Source organism: Oncorhynchus gorbuscha, linkage group LG11 (genome assembly GCF_021184085.1).
Source record: "Oncorhynchus gorbuscha isolate QuinsamMale2020 ecotype Even-year linkage group LG11, OgorEven_v1.0, whole genome shotgun sequence".
Classification (NCBI taxonomy): Eukaryota; Metazoa; Chordata; class Actinopteri; order Salmoniformes; family Salmonidae; genus Oncorhynchus; species Oncorhynchus gorbuscha.
Window position 1 is genome coordinate 40,113,581 of NC_060183.1, and position 20,934 is coordinate 40,134,514.

Sequence of the window (20,934 nt, forward strand, 5' to 3'; positions counted from 1 at the left end):
ACCCTGCACCATCCTAACACAAACTGCCCTATCCTGCTCTTCCTTAAATCAACTCATATCTCAACCTCCAACTGTGACATCATGCCACCCCCCAGCCCAAACTGCCCCTGCCTACATCTCCTTAATTCAGACCATACCACCTGGGAACCCCCCATGTCAGACCGTACCACCCTGCTCCTCCCAACCTCCAGTAGTACCTTCCTACTCCGCCCACATTCAAATAAAATACTGCTCCTCTCCCTCTCCCATTGTAAAAAGCTGCAACTCCCCGCCTCCAATGGTAAAACCCTATCATACACTTCCAACAGCGCCATCTTGTGCAACTCCAACGAAAACTGTGCCCCTCTACGCTTCCACGTTTCGCCCTGCGCCCCCCTACACCCCCCCGCCTCAGGCCCAAAACTGCAGCACTCAGGACAAGAGGGTGATAGAGTGGGAGTGTAGGGGGGAGAGGAGGATACTTCCACCACCACCCCCGCCCCCTCCCCCGTACACCCCACGCAAAGAGGGGGTGAGTTGCACCCCAGGCTTGGCCTGCCAGGCGCCCCTGCTCAGGCGGGCGAGTGAGAAGGAGAGGTCAGGAAGATCAGGGTCACCCCTGCCCTGTCCTCGAGCCAGCTCTCTGAAACAGAGAGCTCAAACACCCTTGGCGGTCCCTCTGAAAGGGAACCAGGCGGACCAGGGCTCCTCGCCCACCAAGGCCATCTCCAGACCCACCTGCCTGGGCCAGGCTCAGGCTCAGCTAGGGGCTCAGCTTGGGGCCCTCCATAAAATTCTCTGCTCTGGGACCAACACCCCCAACAGCCAGCAAGCTCTCCCCCCTGGCCAGTGCCTGTCCGGGGCCCGTGGCTGCTCTGGCTCTGGAGGGGGCCCCACGGTTGGGCCCCTCACCTCCACCCAGGCTGACACCCTGAGGCAGGTGCAGGAAATCCTGGGGGGGCTGGTGTCGGGGGCCAGGAGTAAACTGGATCCGACCTGGGTAGCAGAGAAACTGATGGGCCCCAACGGGCCCCTGCACGACATCCGGAGCCTGCAGACCCAGCTGCACAGCATGGAGGGGGTCCTGGAGACTAGCCAGAACACCATCAAGGTCCTGCTGGATGTCATACAGGACCTGGAGAAGAAGGAGGCAGAGAGAGATGGGTGAGTGAGTCCCACAGAGCCATTCAATTACAGTCAGCTACAATAATACATTGTTGTGCCAACGCAGATTCGGTATTCAGCTCTGAATATTTCCTGAAAATATAAATTAAAGGGAGATGACCATGAAAAACTCAGGACCATATTCATAATGCCTGCTTGGCACTATTTAAAAAATGTATATATATAAATAAAAAATAAGACAATATTGTAATTATATAAGCCTATTTGAATTTTGAAAATAAATTTTTAATTAAATTGGTTACTTTGAAAAAAGAGGAGGGAAAAAATGAGACAAATAAGGGATTGGTTAGTGGAATTATTTTAATTTTATTTACACTAAAAAAACATTTGAACTTAACATGCAACAATTTTAAAATTTTACTGAGTTACAGTTCATATGAGGAAATCAGTCATTTGAAATAAATTAATTAGGCCCTAATCTAAGGATTTCACATGACTGGGAATACAGATATGCATCTATTGGTCACAGATACCTTTAAAAAAATGGGCTTCACAATGGGCCTTAGGCTCTCGTCACGGAATTTCTGTGCATACAAATTGCCTTCGATAAAATGCAATTGTGTTCGTTGTCCGCAGCTTATGCCTGCCCATTCTATAACCCCAACCGCTACCATGGGGCACTCTGTTTACAACATTGACATCAGAAAACCACTCGCCCACATGACGCCATACACGTTGTCTGCGGTTGAGGCCAGTTGGATGTACTGCCAGTGTAACAGTATAACTTTAAACCGTCCTCTCGCCCATACCCGAGTGCGAATCAGGGACCCTCTGCACACATCAACAACAGTCACCCACGAAGCATCGTTACCCATTGCTCCACAAAAGCCGCGGCCCTTGCAGAGCAAGGGGAACTACTACTTCAAGGTCTCAGAGCATGTGATGTCACCGATTGAAATGCTATTTAGCGCACAACGCTAACTAAGCTAGCCGTTTCACATCCGTTACACCAGATTCTCTAAAATGATGTTTGCGGCGGCTTATGGTAGAGAAATGAACATGAAATTGTCTGGCAACAGCTCTGGTGGACATTCCTGCAGTCAGCATGCCAACTGTACACTCCCTCAAAACTTGAGACATCTGTGGCATTGTGTGACAAAACTGCACATTTTAGAGTGGCCTTTTATTGTCACCGGCACAAGGTGCACCTGTGTAATAATTATGCTGTTTAATCAGCTTCTTGATATTCCACACCTGTCAGGTGGATGGATTATCTTGGCAAATTTGTGCACAACATTTGAGAGAATTAAGCTTTTTGTGCATATGGAACAATTCTGGGACATTTTATTTCAGCTCATGAAACATGGCACCAACACTTTACATGTTGCGTAAAGATTTTTGTTCAGTGTATTTCACTTATTTTACCAGGTAAGTTGAGTGAAAACACATTCTCATTTACAGCAACAATCTGGGGAATAATTACAGGGGATGAATGAGCCTATTGGAAACTGGGGATGATTAGGTGGCCATGATTGTATGAGGGCCAGATCATGAATTTAGCCAGGACACCAGGGCTAACACCCCTACTCTTGCGATAAGTGCAATGGGATCTTTAGTGACCACCGAGAGTCAGGACACCCGTTTAAACGTCCCATCTAAAAGACATCACCCTACACAGGGCAATGTCCCCAATCACTGCATCCTGGGAGATTGGGAGATATTTTTTTAGACCAGAGGAAAGAGTGCCGTCTACTGCCCCTCCAACATCACTTGCAGCAGCATCTGGTCTCCCATTCAGGGACTAACCAGGACCAACCCTACTTAGCTTCAGAGGCAAGCCAGCAGTGGGACGCAGGCTGGCATTAGAAAACAGTTAGAAAGTTGGAATAAGAATCAAGGAATGCCTTGGAGCACAGGAACACGAAGGCCTGGAAAGTAAATGTCCCACATAAGTTGTCATAGCTCTGCTTCAAGAGGTAATTGTTTGTGCAAAGAATTTGTCCATTGCGAAAATGAATCGGCCCCAGCCAATACAATGTGATCATATTGACACGATAGCATGTTCTTTCTCATTCTGGAATCGTATTGAGGGTTATTGTTGGTAGATATCACTCCTTGGCCGATATCACTCATGTTGCGCTCTTCGTATTACAGATGGACATTTGTTTTGTTTGAGCATTCCTGTTCGACCGCCCATCTATTTGTAGGCCAGTCCAGCCTTGTGATGCTGTAAATGCTTTGGCAACCTGACTGTGCAGTGCAGACATTATGAAATGTACATTTGGTGAAAATGAGGAGGAGAGGAGAAGGGGGGGGGGATATGAGGAGGATATGACAGATGAAAGAAAGATGGGAAGGGAGAGAGAAAGAGATGAAATCTGTGATTAAATCCAACACGTCAACAACAAGTCAAAACTCTTTCCATATTCTTTCCAAACGATAAATAAATACGTAGCATTTTTTTTTTTTTGTGGGATGAGTTACACCTAATTTCTCCACAATTTCCTCAATTTGGCGAGTAGCGATAGCGATCAGTGCTGATGATGAGGTAATGCGAGTGCGGGCGTTGGTTTTAGCTGCGGCGCAGGCTCTCAGTGTAAACCCTTTTATGATTCCCATCAGCACTTTAATTAATCTACTTCCCACGTTTCTAAGCTGCTTACGGATTTCGCCACCATCGTTATCATACCAACATGTTAGATCAGAGGAGGTTAGGAAAACTCCAGGAGAGGAGAAGACATGCATGTGGTCTATGGAGAGAAAGTCATGAACGGTGTAATCACCAATGTAATGTGGTTGCTAATATGAACGCTTGGGTGGGATGACATATGTATGACTGTACTCAGAGCCATATTTATATACCGGGAAACATTGAAAATACGTCATATAACCAGATGGTCTCTGTTATACAACCAGGTAAAGATGTATTTTTCCGAACAAGATCAAACGTTGGGGGAAGGAAGTAATATTTTGATTGTCATCCTTGTCTTGTAACCAGGTTACGATCAGGTAAAGACGTATTTTCCCGGTTGCTAAAAAGACGTTAACAAATCTTCTTTATTATACAAACAGTATACAACCAGACCATGATGTCAAACGGACGTAGTAAAAGACAGTGTTGTAGCACTCGAGTCCAGGACCAAGTTCATGACTTTTGACTCAACTTGGACTCGACCGTTGGTGACTTGGACTCGGACTCGCTTTCTCGACCATTGGTGACTCGGATAGTCTCCTACGATAAGCAGAGTATTAGCAGCACTGGGTGTGCAGAGCAGCGAGAAGTTCTGTTCTCTAGCAGTGGGAAGGATGCACACCAGGCACACGCAGCCTACATCAGCTGCTAAGCTGCGGGGGAGCAAGCGATTATTGTGAGCAGACAGGCAGCCAAGCTCCGCTCCGGCTCCGCCTCCGATCGTAGCAGGCTACAAATCGTGCAAGCTACTCTCTTGCTTCCCCGCAACCACCAGTCACCAGCCTACTATTTAGCTTTGCCTGGTTATTAAGAAACACAAACTGCTTCACGAAATTGAAAACAATATTAGTATTGAGTTTAATAGTAAAACTACAGTCTAGCTTACGTGTCTCTCTCTTTCTCTCTGCTTGAGTATAGAAAAGTAGCCTGTCTTTGAAAATGTCTCGCTCTACCCTCAGACTGTCCCCCTGCATCCCATAGCCAGGTTCAAGTCCTCTTTAGTTTTCACTCCGCAATAAAAAACCTACACAAATATCAGTCTGCAATTACAAAAATGTAGCTGAGAGCCTGACTTACCATTCATTTATGAAGTAAATAATTAGTGAAACACAGGTAATTGAATAGAACTTGTGAGGTAGTGATGAATAGTACATTTGGTTTTTTTTTAAATGAGGGAGTGGCAATATACTACCATCTGGTGGCGACTAGAAAATAATGACATAAGACCGACTCGTGACTTGACCATTTGTGACTCGGACCTGGACTCGGACTTTAGCCATAGGGACTCGTGACTCGACTTGAGCACAGGTGACTTGGGACTCGACTCAGACTCAATGTTTAGTGACTCGACTACAACACTGGTAAAAGACGTCATCCTGTCGTCACAGCAACCAGTTTTGCCCCTGGGTGTATATCACAGGGTTGACCTATCTTTCAAATCAAAGATGTTCCCAATGGTCTTTAAAGCCTATATAATCATGTATTCTTCTCTCATAAATTATCTTGTTCTGAGATGGGTCTACATGTAAGGAATTCAGACTTGACTTTTACCTCATAAACAGAATTTTTCCCCCCTAAAGATAAAGTCATGCTTTACGTAGACGTCGGGGAGTCGGTTGGGGTAAAATCATTCAAAAGATATGATCAGGAGTGGATTTCTGGATGAGGAGTTAGCAGGAGGAGAATCATGGGACTGAGGCAACACTTCATCACGATAAAAATAGAGCTAGCTACTTCTCAGATGAAGTGATGAAACCTAGCCAGGGATGATAAGACTGATATCCTGCTTATTTCCAGTCCCTTTCGCTCTCTCTCTCTTTCACACACACACACACACACACACACACACACACACACACACACACACACACACACACACACACACACACACACACACACACACACACACACACACACACACACACACACACACACACACACACACACACACACACACACACACACACACACACACATCCCCTCTCCTGACGCTGTGACTCAAGCCAAGGTGGCAGCTGTAATGGTCCCCTGGTGATGATGTCATCTGTGTTTTCCCCTCCAGGAGACACTCCTACCGGACGGGTCAGGACATAGAGAACTGTGGCACGTGCAGAGACTGTGCCTGCATCATATACAGGTAAGGCAGGGGTTGGAAGTGTATGCATGTGTGTGCATGTGTGTGTGTGCATATGAGTGCCTATGTATTACTGTAAAAGCAGATTGTGGGCATCCTATTCTACAGTAACATGCGGTTGGTACACTGTCACTTCAAATCTCATCCATATTTGCGATTCAGTCAGTTTTATGGCTCGGCAGGATTACGACATCCATAAGGCAGTCTCTGTGCAGAGCAAGATTATCGAGCAACGGGCCGCAACATTTAGGATATAGGCTATTCATCCGACGCTTTCAAGTCTTAGGTGTGAATAATGCTGCAGCAGGTTTGTTCACTGAGCCCAGTGAGGGGGATTGGTGAAGGCAGGCATTCCACACTCACACACATTCACTGACACATGAACAAAAACGCAGAAGACTCTTAAAGAGATGGAGGCACACACACACATACACGAAAAGTCACAAATACTGCTTAATCACCCCGTGGCTGTTGGAAATGTGAATTGAAATCAGTCAATTAACAAACAGGATTTCACAGTTTACAGTAAGATGAATAACAGGCGGGTGAGCACTGGAGGATTACTATGAAATGGAAACCCATGTCTCTTAGTTGTAAATGTCAAAATCATGAGAACAAGGGGGAGTACGAAAGACAGGAGAGCAGTGGAGGGAGAGAGGAGAGAAGGAGGAAAAGAAGAGAGAGAGACAGAGAAAATGCTGGAAGTTGGCCTGTCAGGTCCCTACTGAAATCTAAGCAAAGCGGAGTGAGAGAGGAAAAGAGAGAGAGAGAGAGAGAGAGAGAGAGAGAGAGAGAGAGAGAGAGAGAGAGAGAGAGAGAGAGAGAGAGAGAGAGAGAGAGAGAGAGAGAGAGAGAGAGAGAGAGAGAAAAGGCAAGAGACGCACACAAAAGAGGAAGCCCTGAGACTGGCAGTATAGTGAGATGAGATTAAGTGAGCGAGAAAAGTCTGCCTCTGAGAGAGAGAGTGTAAAAAGAGAGAGTGTAGAGAGAGAGAGAGTGTAGAGAGAAAGAGTTAGAATATGAGATAAGTCATGGAGAGTTTAGACAGGCATATTATCCTCACCATGTGATCTAGGTAACCCAGGCGGGTCTGGTGTTTCTCTATACTACTTAACGTTACACACAATACTACTGTTTTCTGGTCAAAGGAACACTTGTCACCATATTGTCCTGTCAAGGCCTCTGCTGAGCTCGAACGTGGATTTCACAGGCTTTAGTGAGCAGGCAATTCCTTTGCTTTGAAGCTTAGTTGAGCATGGTCTGGCAGTGGATGGAAAGAGGTGTCAAAAAAGAGAGGTGAGAAAGGAGGTAGAGATAAAAGACACGAAAGACTCACAGGTTCTTGTTCTTCTTATTCTGATTGAATATCAAGATATATTTTTTTACCTTTCAGTGTTTCAGTTCAGTCATCTCAGTGTTTCGGTTGAGTTAGATCCGTGGAAATAGGTTGATGGGTGTTTGATATTTATTGATTTTGAATGAAAACCTGCTCAATAGCGCTCAGGACCTCAGACTGGGGCAAAGGTTCACAACCCTAAGCACACAGCCAAGACAACGCAGGAGTGGTTTCAGGACAAGTCTCTGAATGTCCTTGAGTGGCCCAGCCAGAGCCCGGACTTGAACCTGATTGAACATCTCTGGAGAGACCTGAAAATACTTAAAGATTGCTGTACACCAGTGGAAGTCCTCCAACTTGAAGGAGCTGGAACAGTTTTACATTGAAGAATGATCAAAAATCCCACTGGCTAGATGTGCCAAGCTTATAGAGACATACCCCAAGAGACTTGCAGTTGTAATTGCTGCAAACGGTGGCTCTACCCAAAGGGGGGGGGGATAGTTATGCACGCTCAAGTTTTCTGTTTTCTGGTCTTATTTCTTGTTTGCTTCACAATAACAATATTTTGCATCTTCAAAGTGGTAAGCATGTTGTGTAAATCAAATGATACCACCCCCCAAAAAATATTTTTTAATTGCCAGTTGTAAGGCAACAAAATAGGAAAAATGCCAAGGGGGTTGAATATTTCGCAAGCTACTGTAGCTGACAACGTCTTCACTTTAGCTAATTTTCTTCATTATTACAGGATAATAAACTCACAACAAGATCATTATTTACAAGTTAATGATGAGCCAATTACAGAAAGTAGCTTACGTTTGCGAGTGTGACAAAATAAACCAGGACATTCTACCAGAGAACTTTAGAACTTGGATACTGTCTCGTTGGCTTAATATTATATCATAATTTGACTTTGGTGCAGGTCATGTTCTTCACATTACCGTCTCTGGTAAACACACACTATATCAAATAAAATGTATGTTTATTTGTCACATGCACAGGATACAGAAGGTACAGTGAAATGGCTACTTGCATAGTGGAGTCTTTTGTTTTGACATGTAGCTCGGTAAACAATGAACCATAATCCCAACTCATAACATTACTATCCATCATGAATCTGCTGGTAGTTAACCAACTAGGTTAAATTTGAGTTTCTAGCTAACATTAGGCTATAACTAGCAATGCAAATGGCTCTGAGATACAAATAATATTACTACTTATTTTGTACACGTAATGTTAGCTAGCGAGCCAGACAGCTAACGGTAGCTATCTAGCTAACACCAACTTTCTGACAAACTTAGAAAAGTACAATATCTGAAAATGGAGCGTGCTAGACTATCGTATACATGGATGGACACTTCTTCCTCTGTCACGGAATTCCATGGTTGCCGTTGAAGGTGTAATCCGGAGACAGGTGTTTTATACAACAGCCTTCTGTGTGTTCTCTTAAAACAACGACGCCGTAAAAGGGGGCAGACGAAGCGATCTTCTGGTCAGGTTTTGGAGACAGGCACATCGCGCACCGCTCCCGAACATACTACTCGCCAATGTCCAGTCTCTTGACAACAAGGTAGATGAAATCCGAGCAAGGGTAGCATTCCAGAGAGACATAAGAGACATTCTTTGCTTTACGGAAACATGGCTCACTCGTGACACGATATCGGAGTCGGTACAGCCAGGTGGTTTCTTCAGGCATCGCCCCGACAGAAACGAGCATCTTTCTGGTAAGGAGAAGGGCATGGGGGGTATGCTTTATGATTAACAAGACGTGGTGTGATCATAACAACATACAGGAACTCAAGTCCTTCTGTTCACCTGACTTCCTCACAATCAAATGCCGACCACATTATCTACCAAGAGAATTCTCTTAGATTATTATCACAGCCGCATATATTCCCCCCCCCCCAAGCAGACACATTGATGGCCCTGAATGAACTTCATTTGACTCTATGTAAACCGGAAACCACATATCCCAAGGCTGCATTCATTGTAGCTGGGGATTTTAACAAGGCTAATCTGAAAACAAGACTCCCTAAATTCTATCAGCATATCGATTGTACTACCAGGGCTGGTACAACCCTGGATCATTGTTATTCTAACTTCCGCGACGCATATAAGCCCCCCCCCCCCTCCGCCCTCCTTTCGGAAAAGCTGACCACGACTCCATTTTGTTGCTTCCAGCCTATAGACAGAAACTAAAACTGGAAGCTCCCGTGCTCAGGTCTGTTCAACGCTGGTCCAACCAATCTGATTCCACACTTCAAGATTGCTTCAATCACGTGGACTGGAGTATGTTCCGTATTGCGTCAAACAACAACATTGATGAATACGCTGATTCGGTGAGCGAGTTTATTAGCAATTGCGTCGGTGATGTTGTACCCACAGTGTTTATTAAAACATTCCCCAACCAGAAACCGTGGATTGATGGCAGCATTCGCGCGAAACTGTAGCGCGAACCACTGCTTTTAATCAGGGCAAGGTGACCGGGAACATGTCCGAATACTATTCCCTCCGCCAGGCAATCAAACATGCTAATTGTCAGTATAGAGACGAAGTAGAGCCGCAATTCAACGGCTAAGACATGAGAGGTATGTGGCAGGGTCAACAGTCAATCATGGATTGCAAAAAGAAAACCAGCCCCGTCGCGGACCAGGATGTTTTGCTCCCAGACAGACTAAACAACTTCTTTGCTCGCTTTGAGGACAATACAGTGCCACTGACATGGCCCGCTACCAAAACCTGCAGACTCTCCTTCACTGCAGCCGACGTGAGTAAAACATTTAAACGTGTTAACCCTCGCAAGGCTGCAGGCCCAGACGGCATCCCCAGCCGCGTCCTCAAAGCATGCGCAGACCAGCTGGCTGGTCTGTTTACGGACATATTCAATCAATCCTTATCCCAGTCTGCTGTTCCCACATGCTTCAAGAGGGCCACCATTGTTCCTGTTCCCAAGAAAGCTAAGCGAACTGAGCAAAACGGCTACCGCCCCGTAGCACTCACTTCCGTCATCATGAAGTGCTTTGAGAGACTAGTCAAGGACCATATCACCTCCACCCTACCTGATACCCTAGACCCACTCCAATTTGCTTACCGCCCCAATAGGTCCATCTGGACAAGAGGAATATCTATGTGAGAATGCTGTACATCGACTACAGCTCAGCATTTTACACCATAGTACCCTCCAAACTCGCCATCAAGCTCGAGACCCTGGGTCTCAACCCTGCCCTGTGCAACTGGGTACTGGACATCCTGACGGGCCGCCCCCAGTTGGTTACGGTAGGTAACAACATCTCCACCCCGCTGATCCTCAACACTGGGGCCCCACAAGGGTGTGTTCTGAGCCCTCTCCTCAACTCCCTGTTTACCCACGACTGCGTGGCCATGCACGCCTCCAAATCAATCATCAAGTTTGCAGAAGACACAACAGTGGTAGGCTTGATTACAAACAACGATGAGAATGCCTACAGGGAGGTGAGGGCCCTCGGAGTGTGGTGCCAGGAAAATAACCTCACACTCAAAGTCAACAAAACAAAGGAGATGATCGTGGACTGATCGTGGACAGGAAACAGCAGAGGGAGCACCCACCTATCCACATCGACGGGACAGTAGTGGAGAGGTTAGTAAAGTTTTAAGTTCCTCGGCGTACACATCACGGACAAACTGAATTGGTCCACCCACACAGACAGCGTGGTGAAGAAGGCGCAGCAGCGCCTCTTCAACCTCAGGAGGATGAAGAAATTTGGCTTGTCACCAAAAGCACTCACAAACTTTTACAGATGCACAATTGAGAGTATCCTGTCGGGCTGTATCACCGCCTGGTACGGCAACTGCTCCACCCACAATCGTAAGGCTCTCCAGAGGGTAGTGAAGTCTGCACAACGCATCACCGGGAGTCAAACTACCTGCCCTCCAGGACACCTACACCACCCGACGTCACAGGAAGGCCATAAAGATCATCAAGGACAACAACCACCCGAGCCACTGCCTGTTCACCCCGCTATCATCCAGAAGATGAGGTCAGTACAGGTGCATCAAAGCAGGGACCGAGAGACTGAAAACAGCTTCTATCTCAAGGCCATCAGACTGTTAAACAGCCACCACTAACATTGAGTGGCTGCTGCCAACAATTAACAATTGATGTAAAAAATGTATCACTAGCCACTTTAAACAATGCCACTTCATATAATGTTTACATACCCTACATTACACATCTCATATGTATATACTGTACTCTATACCATCTACTGCATCTTGCCATCTTGATGTAATTACATGTATCACTAGCCACTTTAAACAATGCCAGTTTTATATGTTTACATACCCTACATTACTCATCTCATATGTATATACTGTACTCGATACCATCTACTGCATCTTGCCTATGCTGTTCTGTACCATCACTCATTCATATATTTTTATGTACATATTCGTATTCATTCCGTTACATTGTGTGTATAAGGTAGTTGTTGTGGAATTGTTAGGTTAGATTACTCGTTGGTTTTAGCTGTATTGTCGGAACTAGAAGCACAGAATTTCGCTACACTCACATTAACATCTGCTAACCATGGGTATGTGACAAATAACATTAGTTTTGATTTGACCTACACATACTGACCAGCTCATGTTATAGACAGAATTGTGCTACATGGCAGACCCATCCAAACTCATTTCTCGGCATGCCCAGCCCATCCATTATCTCAGCCAATCATGGCTAGCGGGAAAGTCCCTGTTTTTTTCCATGGCTAAACCAACTAAATGTAACAATTTAATTTGTATTTACAGATGGAATACAAGTTTGTTATTAAGGCACTTGAATGTTCACATGTTCCAGAATGCATTTCTGCCCAAAACAACACCTCTACTGTAAAGTAGTGATGCGCGACATACGCCTAGTTTCCTGAAACTCGTCACCTATATGCAGGTAAATACTGTTCACTCCAACCCATGAGGAAAAGATGCCAGACTGACGACATTGTTACTAGTTTTGGCCACTGGGAATGACTCTTAAGTGTGAGAAATGTTGGTCAATGAGCTTAATAGACAGACATAAACCTTTATTCTATAGTTTCTTCAGAATATTTCCTGTAAAAGAACCCTTTACTTAAAAATGCTATTTGAAAACTTTAAGCACAAATGTAGACACAATTGCACCAAAAATGTAACATAGTTACAAATTGCATTGCGGCTCAACAAGTAAATGCTACATTTGTTTCCAGTGTATTTCCTCTAAAGTTGGTATCTGTAAAAGTACAGGAACGCCTGTATCTGATATTATTTATCCAGCACCCGTGGCGCATTAACTGCATATTAATATGTGAATATCATTGTGAGGCGTGCAGGAGTGTTAATTAGTGAGTAGAGTTTGGAATCTAAAAGTCCTCCCTATTATGCATTTTGCTAATGGCATATTTATGGAACAAAGCTTGAGTTATAGCAGCGAACTCTTGTGCTTCGATCCCTACAGGGTTTACGGGGACATCAGCCTAATCACATCGCTGACCAAACCTCTGTCTCCACCTCACAAGATATTGTTTAATGATGCACCTTTCTTGTGGAAGCGAGTGAGTTTCGATTTCCTGTGAGTAGCTCCTAAGAGTCTTAGCTATGGTTTGCGAGGACAATCCTTCATATCGTACTCAGTGAACTGCAGATAAGCGCTATAGAATGGCTGCTGAGGTTTTTTTTTCCCCCATCTTGCTTTGCTGGCTGTTATCAGCTCATACACTGTGTGATAGCAATGGCTTTTCATTCAGGTTCGTAGATCGTCCTCCGTCTGAGACTCCTTTAGTCCCGTGGGAACCTTTGACCTCGAATACGTTTCCAAAGTTTTTAAGCGCGTCGACGCACCCTTGAAGTGTAGAGTGTCTTGCGACTGCGGAAGAGTGTAGCAGTATCCGCTGGGTCTGTGGGACGACGGGACGACGAGGGGGGGGGGGGGGTAGAATCACTGGAGTGAGGGTGGACTCGTAATGATCCATCTCATTGGTTTGAGATAAACATCCCCTGACAGCGCCTACCAACTCATCGCTCTCCTACACTGCACACACACACATCATGACTCAACACACATCATGACTCAGCGCTTTCCGCAGCAGAACTCCACTGATACAACCCTGGGTGACATTACTCGGCTCTCCGACACTGTACTGTCCTGTCCTCTGACTGATAATGCACCAGAGGAGAGGAGAGCTGGGTGGGGCAGAGAGGAGTAGCGAGACTGCATGTTGGTGGAAGAAGAGGTGGACTCTCCTTGCATCTCAATGTCTCTTTCACTCGCTCTCTCTCACTCCCCTCGCTCTCGCTCTCTTTCTCTGCATCTCTTTTCTCAACTCCTGACTGCCGTGTGCCGCAGTGAAATATTCATCTGCATTAAATATTCATCAACACGTTAAAAGATTTTAAAAAGTAATAATAGAGGTAAAAACCTCTCTCCTCAGGACCCGTCTGGTCGGTGTGTGAAGGATCGGAGCCAGAGGGCTGGACTGAGCTGTCCTTGTGACTGAGCGCTCTACGCTCTCTGCATGTTTAAAAACCTGAGAGGAATGACAGGAATTGATAGACTTTTACTGAATTAAATGAATTTTTAAAAGGACACGACTCACTCAAAGCATCAAGGTCTCGGTTCCTTGCCAGTTCCTGTGCTGTAATTAAAATGCAGTGTGTGAGTGTGTGTGTGTGCGTGCATGTGAGAGCACTGCTAAGTGTAGAATCTAGTAGAAACAAAGCACCGCATCTCCTTCTGTCACTCAAGAGTGCCTTTAGGGACATCAGCTGTGGTGCAAGGGACCTCTTTTCCTCCTCTTATGACCTCCATAATGTGCTTCTGGCTGGCTGCAGAGCACCAGAGACCCAGAGTGCTACTATGGTTCCCGTGTTTTGGGTTCACGTCTCTTTGTTGGCATCTCCCTCACTTCCTCTGTACGGAGCCTGAGTCGGAGCAGGGCTTGGCAACCACATGAAATGTTTCTCTGTCAAGGCGGATTGCCCATAGGATGTGACAGCTGGGTATTGTAGCGGATTGATCCTGAGAAATATGGTCTTTCATAGACATCAGGGATGGCCACCTCCTTCATTAGGTTGGCTGTGTCACTTTTGCCTCCCGCTTCTCTGCTCTGTGGAATATACATTTCACAACTAAAGAGGGATGAGGGATGATGGGGGGGAAAGCTCGGTGCATACTCAGAGGGAGGGGAAGGGGAAGAGAGGAGAGGAGAGGGGGAAGGAGAGGAGAGGACGCGAGAGTAAAAGGAGAGGAGTGGAGTAGAGAAGAGATGAGGGGAAGGGAGGATAGCTGAAGGGAGACTACAGGAGGTGAGAGGAATGGGTACCGTGTGGATGGGTTACTTATTGGTTTGTATTCCACCTTGATATCGGAATGAATTAGAATCAAATATTTCCCTAGGCCCTGACCAATCAAAAACCTGCTTTACAATACAGCAGCCTAAAACACCATATTCTTCATCCTCTAGTCTCGTAGGTTATGCATTTAACCAACCTCACAGACACTTACTGACCAAGATGAACTTTATGTGTGACTACATCTCTGGGAGGAAGGCTTCTCACCCGGTGCCAACCCTAAAGTCATTCATTAAACATTGACAACAATGACGGTGCCTGAAATGATGGTAAACGGTAGTGAAAGTCGTGGCAGAATAGGAAATCACATTAGGCTTCAACAAATGAGAGAGAGAATGTTTGTGTCTGCGCGCACGCACGCTAGAGGAAGAAAGTCAAGACCAGAAAGGCAGAGAGTAAAGCTCTGACTGATAGACTGGTGGTGGGCATTCTGCGGAACTAGATGTGTAGGCATCAGGTTTTTCTAAAAAAGGGATTTGTCAGATTCTTCACACTGACCTTTCGCTAACTACCCTGTCAGGGATTTCCGACCCAGCGTGTCTGAGTTAGCAGCCTGTGGATGAAGCTGCTAATGGAGTAGATGGTGTGCGTATGTATGCGTGCATGTGTGTGCGCAACCATGTGTGTGTGTGTTTGCGGGCGTGCACACGCGCATGTGTGTGTGTGTGTGTGTGTGTGTGTGTGTGTGTGTGTGTGTGTGTGTGTGTGTGTGTGTGTGTGTGTGTGTGTGTGTGTGTGTGTGTGTGTGTGTGTGTGTGTGTGTGTGTGTGTGTGCGTGTGCGTGTGCGTGTGTGCAAAGGGCAGAGTCGGCTGTGCGCTGTGCTCCTAATGTAATCCATCTTTCATTCGGAGGCATCCAGGCCATGAAGCAACAGGCAGCTCACAAGGAAGAGGTGAGAAAACACTGTAGGTTCACTTCCCATTCAGATGAATAACACAGGGATATAATGCTCAGCCAGCATGATCTGGCTCTTCACACACCGAGATACGCAACGCATTATAATTGAGTTACAGCATCTACAGACACCTTCAATTGAACTTAATGGCATACAATAACGCACACTGTGACATATTATAATGGCACATGTTGATATTGCATTAAACCAAGGATCCATAATCACATTAATATAATGGTGTATTTCATTGTAAACTTGCATTGTTGTACCGTATGTGTATGTATGTGAGTGCATGCGTTTATTTCTGAAAGTGGTTATGCTCCTTTGTGTGTGTGTGTATTATTTGTGTGGGTGTGGGTATGTGAGTGTGGGTGGTGAAAGTCTGTTCACTGAGGGTGAGAGAGAGAGGGAGAGAGAGTGAGTGAGATATAGAGCCCTTCCCAGCTAGCACATTTGGTTCCTTGGAAGTTGTGGGAATGTACGTTTTTGGTTTTCCCATTGGTTCTGGGAACAAAGCCATGGAAACATGTTTCAAAAATACTTTTAATAACACCACTAGCTAAGCTGGGGTTAACTGTTTTTGAACTCCAAGCACAGATAGGAAACATGGAAATTAATTTACTTAGGCAGTAATCATGCATTAATTCTGGCATGGCGTCAGTGAAATTCAAATCTATAAACTTCTGTTCTCTATCCATGAAATTAGTCCACTGTGCCACCAGGTTGGTGTGTCTATGTCTAGGTTCTTACAGTATGTCTGATATTTGTCTCAAACATTGTTCCCCCTGTTGCTGTCTTGGGTTGGACCAGGTTTCGCTTGAAAAATAGCTTTGATCCAAACCTGGATAAATAAAGGTTAAATATTTTTTTAGTTACTTATACAAAGCTGTTCATTTTTGTCTATTCAAACAGACCCCATTTCAAAGGAAACAAGCTCTCATTAAGATCAGGTGTGGCAAATGAGTGGGCGTGGCCAAAACCCCTTAACACACTACAAAATAGAAGATAGAGAGAGTTTTGTTGACACTGAAAACGGAAATGATATGTTTTTAAATAACATTGTTAGAACGTTCTTTGAATGTTACTAATGTTTTCTTGTGGTTTTTATGGACAGTTTTCTTCATGTTCTGAGAATTTTATAAGAACCATTGGGAACCTGTAGGAAATGCTGAAGTACTGAAATTCCCACCTAAGAAACACATGGTTCTGAGAATGTTATATGCTAGCTGGGTATCCTTGCACCATTCACAGAACATTGTGGGAAGGTTGTATGCAAAATAACCATAGGACAACAACGCTCTCACCAAGCTCTAAGAAACATATGGTTCTCAGAACATTGTGTGTTAGCTGAGTTTTTTATGTTGTCTTTGGCAATAATCACAGACACTGCTCATGCCAATAGTGAGGTAAGGTTCTCAGAACGTTGTGTGCTAGTTGGGTTGTTTATGCTGTCTTTGGCAATAATCACAGACACTGCTCATGCCAATAGTGAGGTAAGGTTCTCAGAACGTTGTGTGCTAGTTGGGTTGTTTATGCTGTCTTTGGCAATAATCACAGATACTGCTCATGCCAATAGTGAGGTATGGTTCTCAGAACGTTGTTTGCTAGCTGGGTTGTTTATGCTGTCTTTGGCAATAATCACAGATACTGCTCATGCCAATAGTGAGGCCAGATGGTATCCATCCTTGTCATGCATGCCATCATGTCTTTGAAACAGTGAAGCGAGGGGAAAATCAAGAGTGGCGTCCAGGACAGGGATAAACTGCATAATGTGGATGTGTCATATAAATACTAAATCACACTCATATTACACCCACAACTAATTTAGCTTAGCTAAACCGCTTACATTAGCAAAATCCCCAATCTGCTGCCTCTATAGGAAATAACTCCTATCTTAATATAAGAGGATGAATAGGCTATTTGGATGCAATATGAGAAACATGGGTCTACTAGTCGAATAAAGTCAAATATATCATGTAAGCTCAATACAGATTTATTCCCTTCTAATTTACATATATGTCTGGAAATGTTACAAAGACTTTCGGTGAACAATTCAATAACTAAAAATAGATTTTGTGTGCTTGCTTCAGCCATCTAAAAGTATTTTTGTGGTGGTGAGAGTCTGGGAGAGGTATTAGATGCTGAAAAGAATCTGAAGTCTAAATATAGTAAGAATAGGTCTGATTGCTTTCGGTAAATTATTCAAGTGTGATTTCTTTTCACTCTTCCTTTTACAAATCAATATTGCCCCTTTTGGACTGTAGCCTACCTAGTTCTCAGCATTCATTCCTCCCTTCCATCCCTTCGACAAAGCACCGTTTTAAAAACACTGTGGTCACATTGGGGTGCCCCTCAGCCGTCGGTGACTGCCGTCCGCTGTCAGTCGCCCGAGGATGTCAAATGTTGAGGAGCATTAAGTGTGTTCCTGCTCATTCCTCTCAACCTGTTCCCCATTTTCTGCATCTCTGCACACCGCTCAACTCCTCCCCCCCCCCCCCTTCCTCAACCCTATGTCTGCCTCTTCCCTTGGGATCATCTTAACCTTCACACTCCGAAAATGTAAAAAGGCTAAAAATAAAAAAAACGAACAAAAAAAAGGAAGCTCCACATGGTAGCTAAGAGTGTGTTCATGTGTGAGTGAATAGGAGAGACAGAAGGAGAGATCCTAAGTGATATTTACCTCTCTCTCTCTTACCCATTCCTCCATACCACCAGTGAAGTGTCTGTCACACCTCTCCCCCTGAAATATCCTCTGTATCCATCCACCCATTCATCCATCCATCAGCCTCTTCCGCTCCAGAAGCTATCAGTCAATAGCTCAGTAGCGCAGCAGTTAGCCTCAGATATACACAAGGGCATCTTGCATCTATTCCACCGCATGTGTGTGCTTTAGTATGTTAGGAGAATCCCATGATGCTGCCGACTTAAAGCTGTATACTGAAAGTGCAGCCCCCCTTGTCTTAGTTCTACTTACTAAATGTGCAGTTTGAAAGGTCATATCTAATGCCACTGTTGTCCAGCAGCACTTGATAACATACTGTTGGAGAGTCTAAACAAAAAGGATAACAACCTACAAAAATTGCAACCCTGCGGATGCAGTCTCCTTTAGTAAAAAAAAATAAGAAAAACAACAAAACAAGACAGACAGAAAGAGAGAGATAGCGCGGGATGGAGGAGGAGAAGGAGATAGGCCAGGAGAGTTGGAGAGGGGGCAGGGGGGAACAGAGGGACAGAGGGAGGGACAGAGGGAGGGACAGAGGAAGAGACAGAGGAAGAGACAGAGGGAGAGACAGAGGGAGGGACAGAGGGAGAGACAGAGGGAGAGACAGAGAGAGAGACAGAGGGAGAGACAGGGAGAGACAGAGGGAGAGACAGAGGGAGAGACAGAGGGAGAGACAGAGGGATGGACAGAGGGATGGACAGAGGGAGGGACAGAGGGAGGGACAGAGGGAGAGACAGAGGGAGAGACAGAGGGAGAGACAGAGGGAGAGACAGAGGGAGGGACAGAGGGAGGGACAGAGGGAGAGTTGAATCCCCTGAACCACTAACACAATGGTTTTCTGAATAGATTGACTGTTCAGTTTAGTTTCTCACTAAAATAAAATTACATTTTCTTTTAGCATATTAAGTTTGGGTTCCTTGGAGGGAACTACAAAGATACAGTATATTGTTGCTGGTAAATGTGTAAGAAATTCTCCTCTCACTTGTATGGCAAATGCCGTAATAAGACAATAAGAGATGGCCATCCCCTGCTGTACTGTAACTGCTAGCTACTCCTAAATATGAATATAATATCAAATGTATGCCTTGAGACATGGGGAATCTCCCACCTGAGTCAAACAATTGCCTACGCGATGCCCCCTATCACCAAGCACAGATGGTGAGTATAACACTTTATGGCCTCTGTAATTTTACCATATTTAATTTCATCTCCAATATATACAGTACATTCAGAAAGTATTTCACACCCCTTGACTTTTTCCACATTTTGTTGTGTTACTAGAACTTAAAATTGATTCGATTTAGGTTTTTTTTTAACACTGGCCTACATACAATGTCAAAGTGGATTTATGTTTTTTCAAAATGTTTACAAATTCATCAAAAATGAAAAGCTGAAATGTCTTGTGTCAATAAGTATTCAACCCCTTTGTTATGGCAAGCCTAAATAAGTTCAGGACAAAATCAATTGCTTAACAAGTCACATAAAAAGTTTCATGGACTTACTCTGTGTGCAATAATAGTGTTCAAATTATTTTTTTATGACTGCCTCATCTCTGTACCCCACACATACAACTATCAGTAAGCTCCCCGAGGCGAGCAGTGAATTTCAAACACAGATTCAACCACAAAGACCAGTGAGGTTTTCCAATGTCTCGCAAAGAATTCAGTTTCCGGAGAGGGAGGACACCGCTCAGGGATTTTTCACCATGAGGCAGATGGGGACATTAAAACAGTTACAGAGTTTAATGGCTGTGACAGGAGAAAACAGAGGCTGGATCAACAACATTGTAGTTACACCACATAACTTACCTAATTGACAGTAAAAAGAAGGAAGCCTGTACGGAATACAAATATTACAAAACATACATCCTGTTTGCAACAAGGCACTAAAATAATACTGCAAAAAATGTGGCAAAGCAATTCACTTTTTGTCCTGATTATAAAGTGTGATGTTTGGGGCAAATCCAATACATTACTGAGTACCACTATCCATATTGTCAAGCAGTGGTGGTTTCATCATGTTATGGGTATGCTTGTAATCGTTAAGGACTGGAGAGTTTTTCAGGATAAAACAAATGTACAGAATGGAGCTAAGCACAGGCAAAATCCTAGAGGAAAACCTGGGTCAGTCTGCTTTCCGCCAGAGACTTGGAGATAAGTTCACCTAAAACACAAGGCCAAATCTACAGTGGGGTTGCTTCCAAGAAAACAGTGAATATTCTTGAATGGCTGAGTTACAGTTTTTACTTAAATCTGCTTGAAAATCTATGGCAAGACCTGAAAATGGTTGTCTAGCAATGATCAACAAACAATTTGACAAAGCTTGAAGAATTTTGAAAAGAGTAATGGGCAAATGTTGCACAATCCAAGACATACCCAGGAAAACTCACAGCTGTAATCGCTGCCAAAGGTTCTTCTACAAAATATTGACTCAGGGGTGTGAACACTTATGTAAATGAGATATTTCTGTATTTATTTTTCAATAAATGTGCAAACATTTCAAAAAACATGTTTTCACTTTGTCATTATGGGGTATTGTGTTTTTTGAATTTGGAATAAGTCAAGGGGTATGAATACTTTCTGAAGGCACTGTAAAATACATGCAAACACCGAAATAAACATAGTGATCTGTGATTATAAAGGGGAAATGCTGATGCCATTTTGCTATCCAATCCACCAGAGCCCATTTTCTTAGGAC

At 44.4% G+C, this 20,934-nt stretch overlaps 1 protein-coding gene across 1 annotated transcript in view; it reads left to right on the forward strand.

The window, feature by feature from the left end:
* Positions 1-263: 263 nt before the first annotated feature.
* LOC124048619 (inhibitory synaptic factor 2A-like) overlaps positions 264-20,934 on the forward strand; it is a 36,989-nt gene continuing 16,318 nt past the window's right edge. The window contains exons 1-2 of the mRNA XM_046369585.1: positions 264-1,143; positions 5,859-5,933. Of these exons, the coding sequence (XP_046225541.1) occupies positions 278-1,143; positions 5,859-5,933 (941 nt within the window). The 5' untranslated portion in view covers positions 264-277. The remainder of the gene's footprint in view (positions 1,144-5,858; positions 5,934-20,934) is intronic.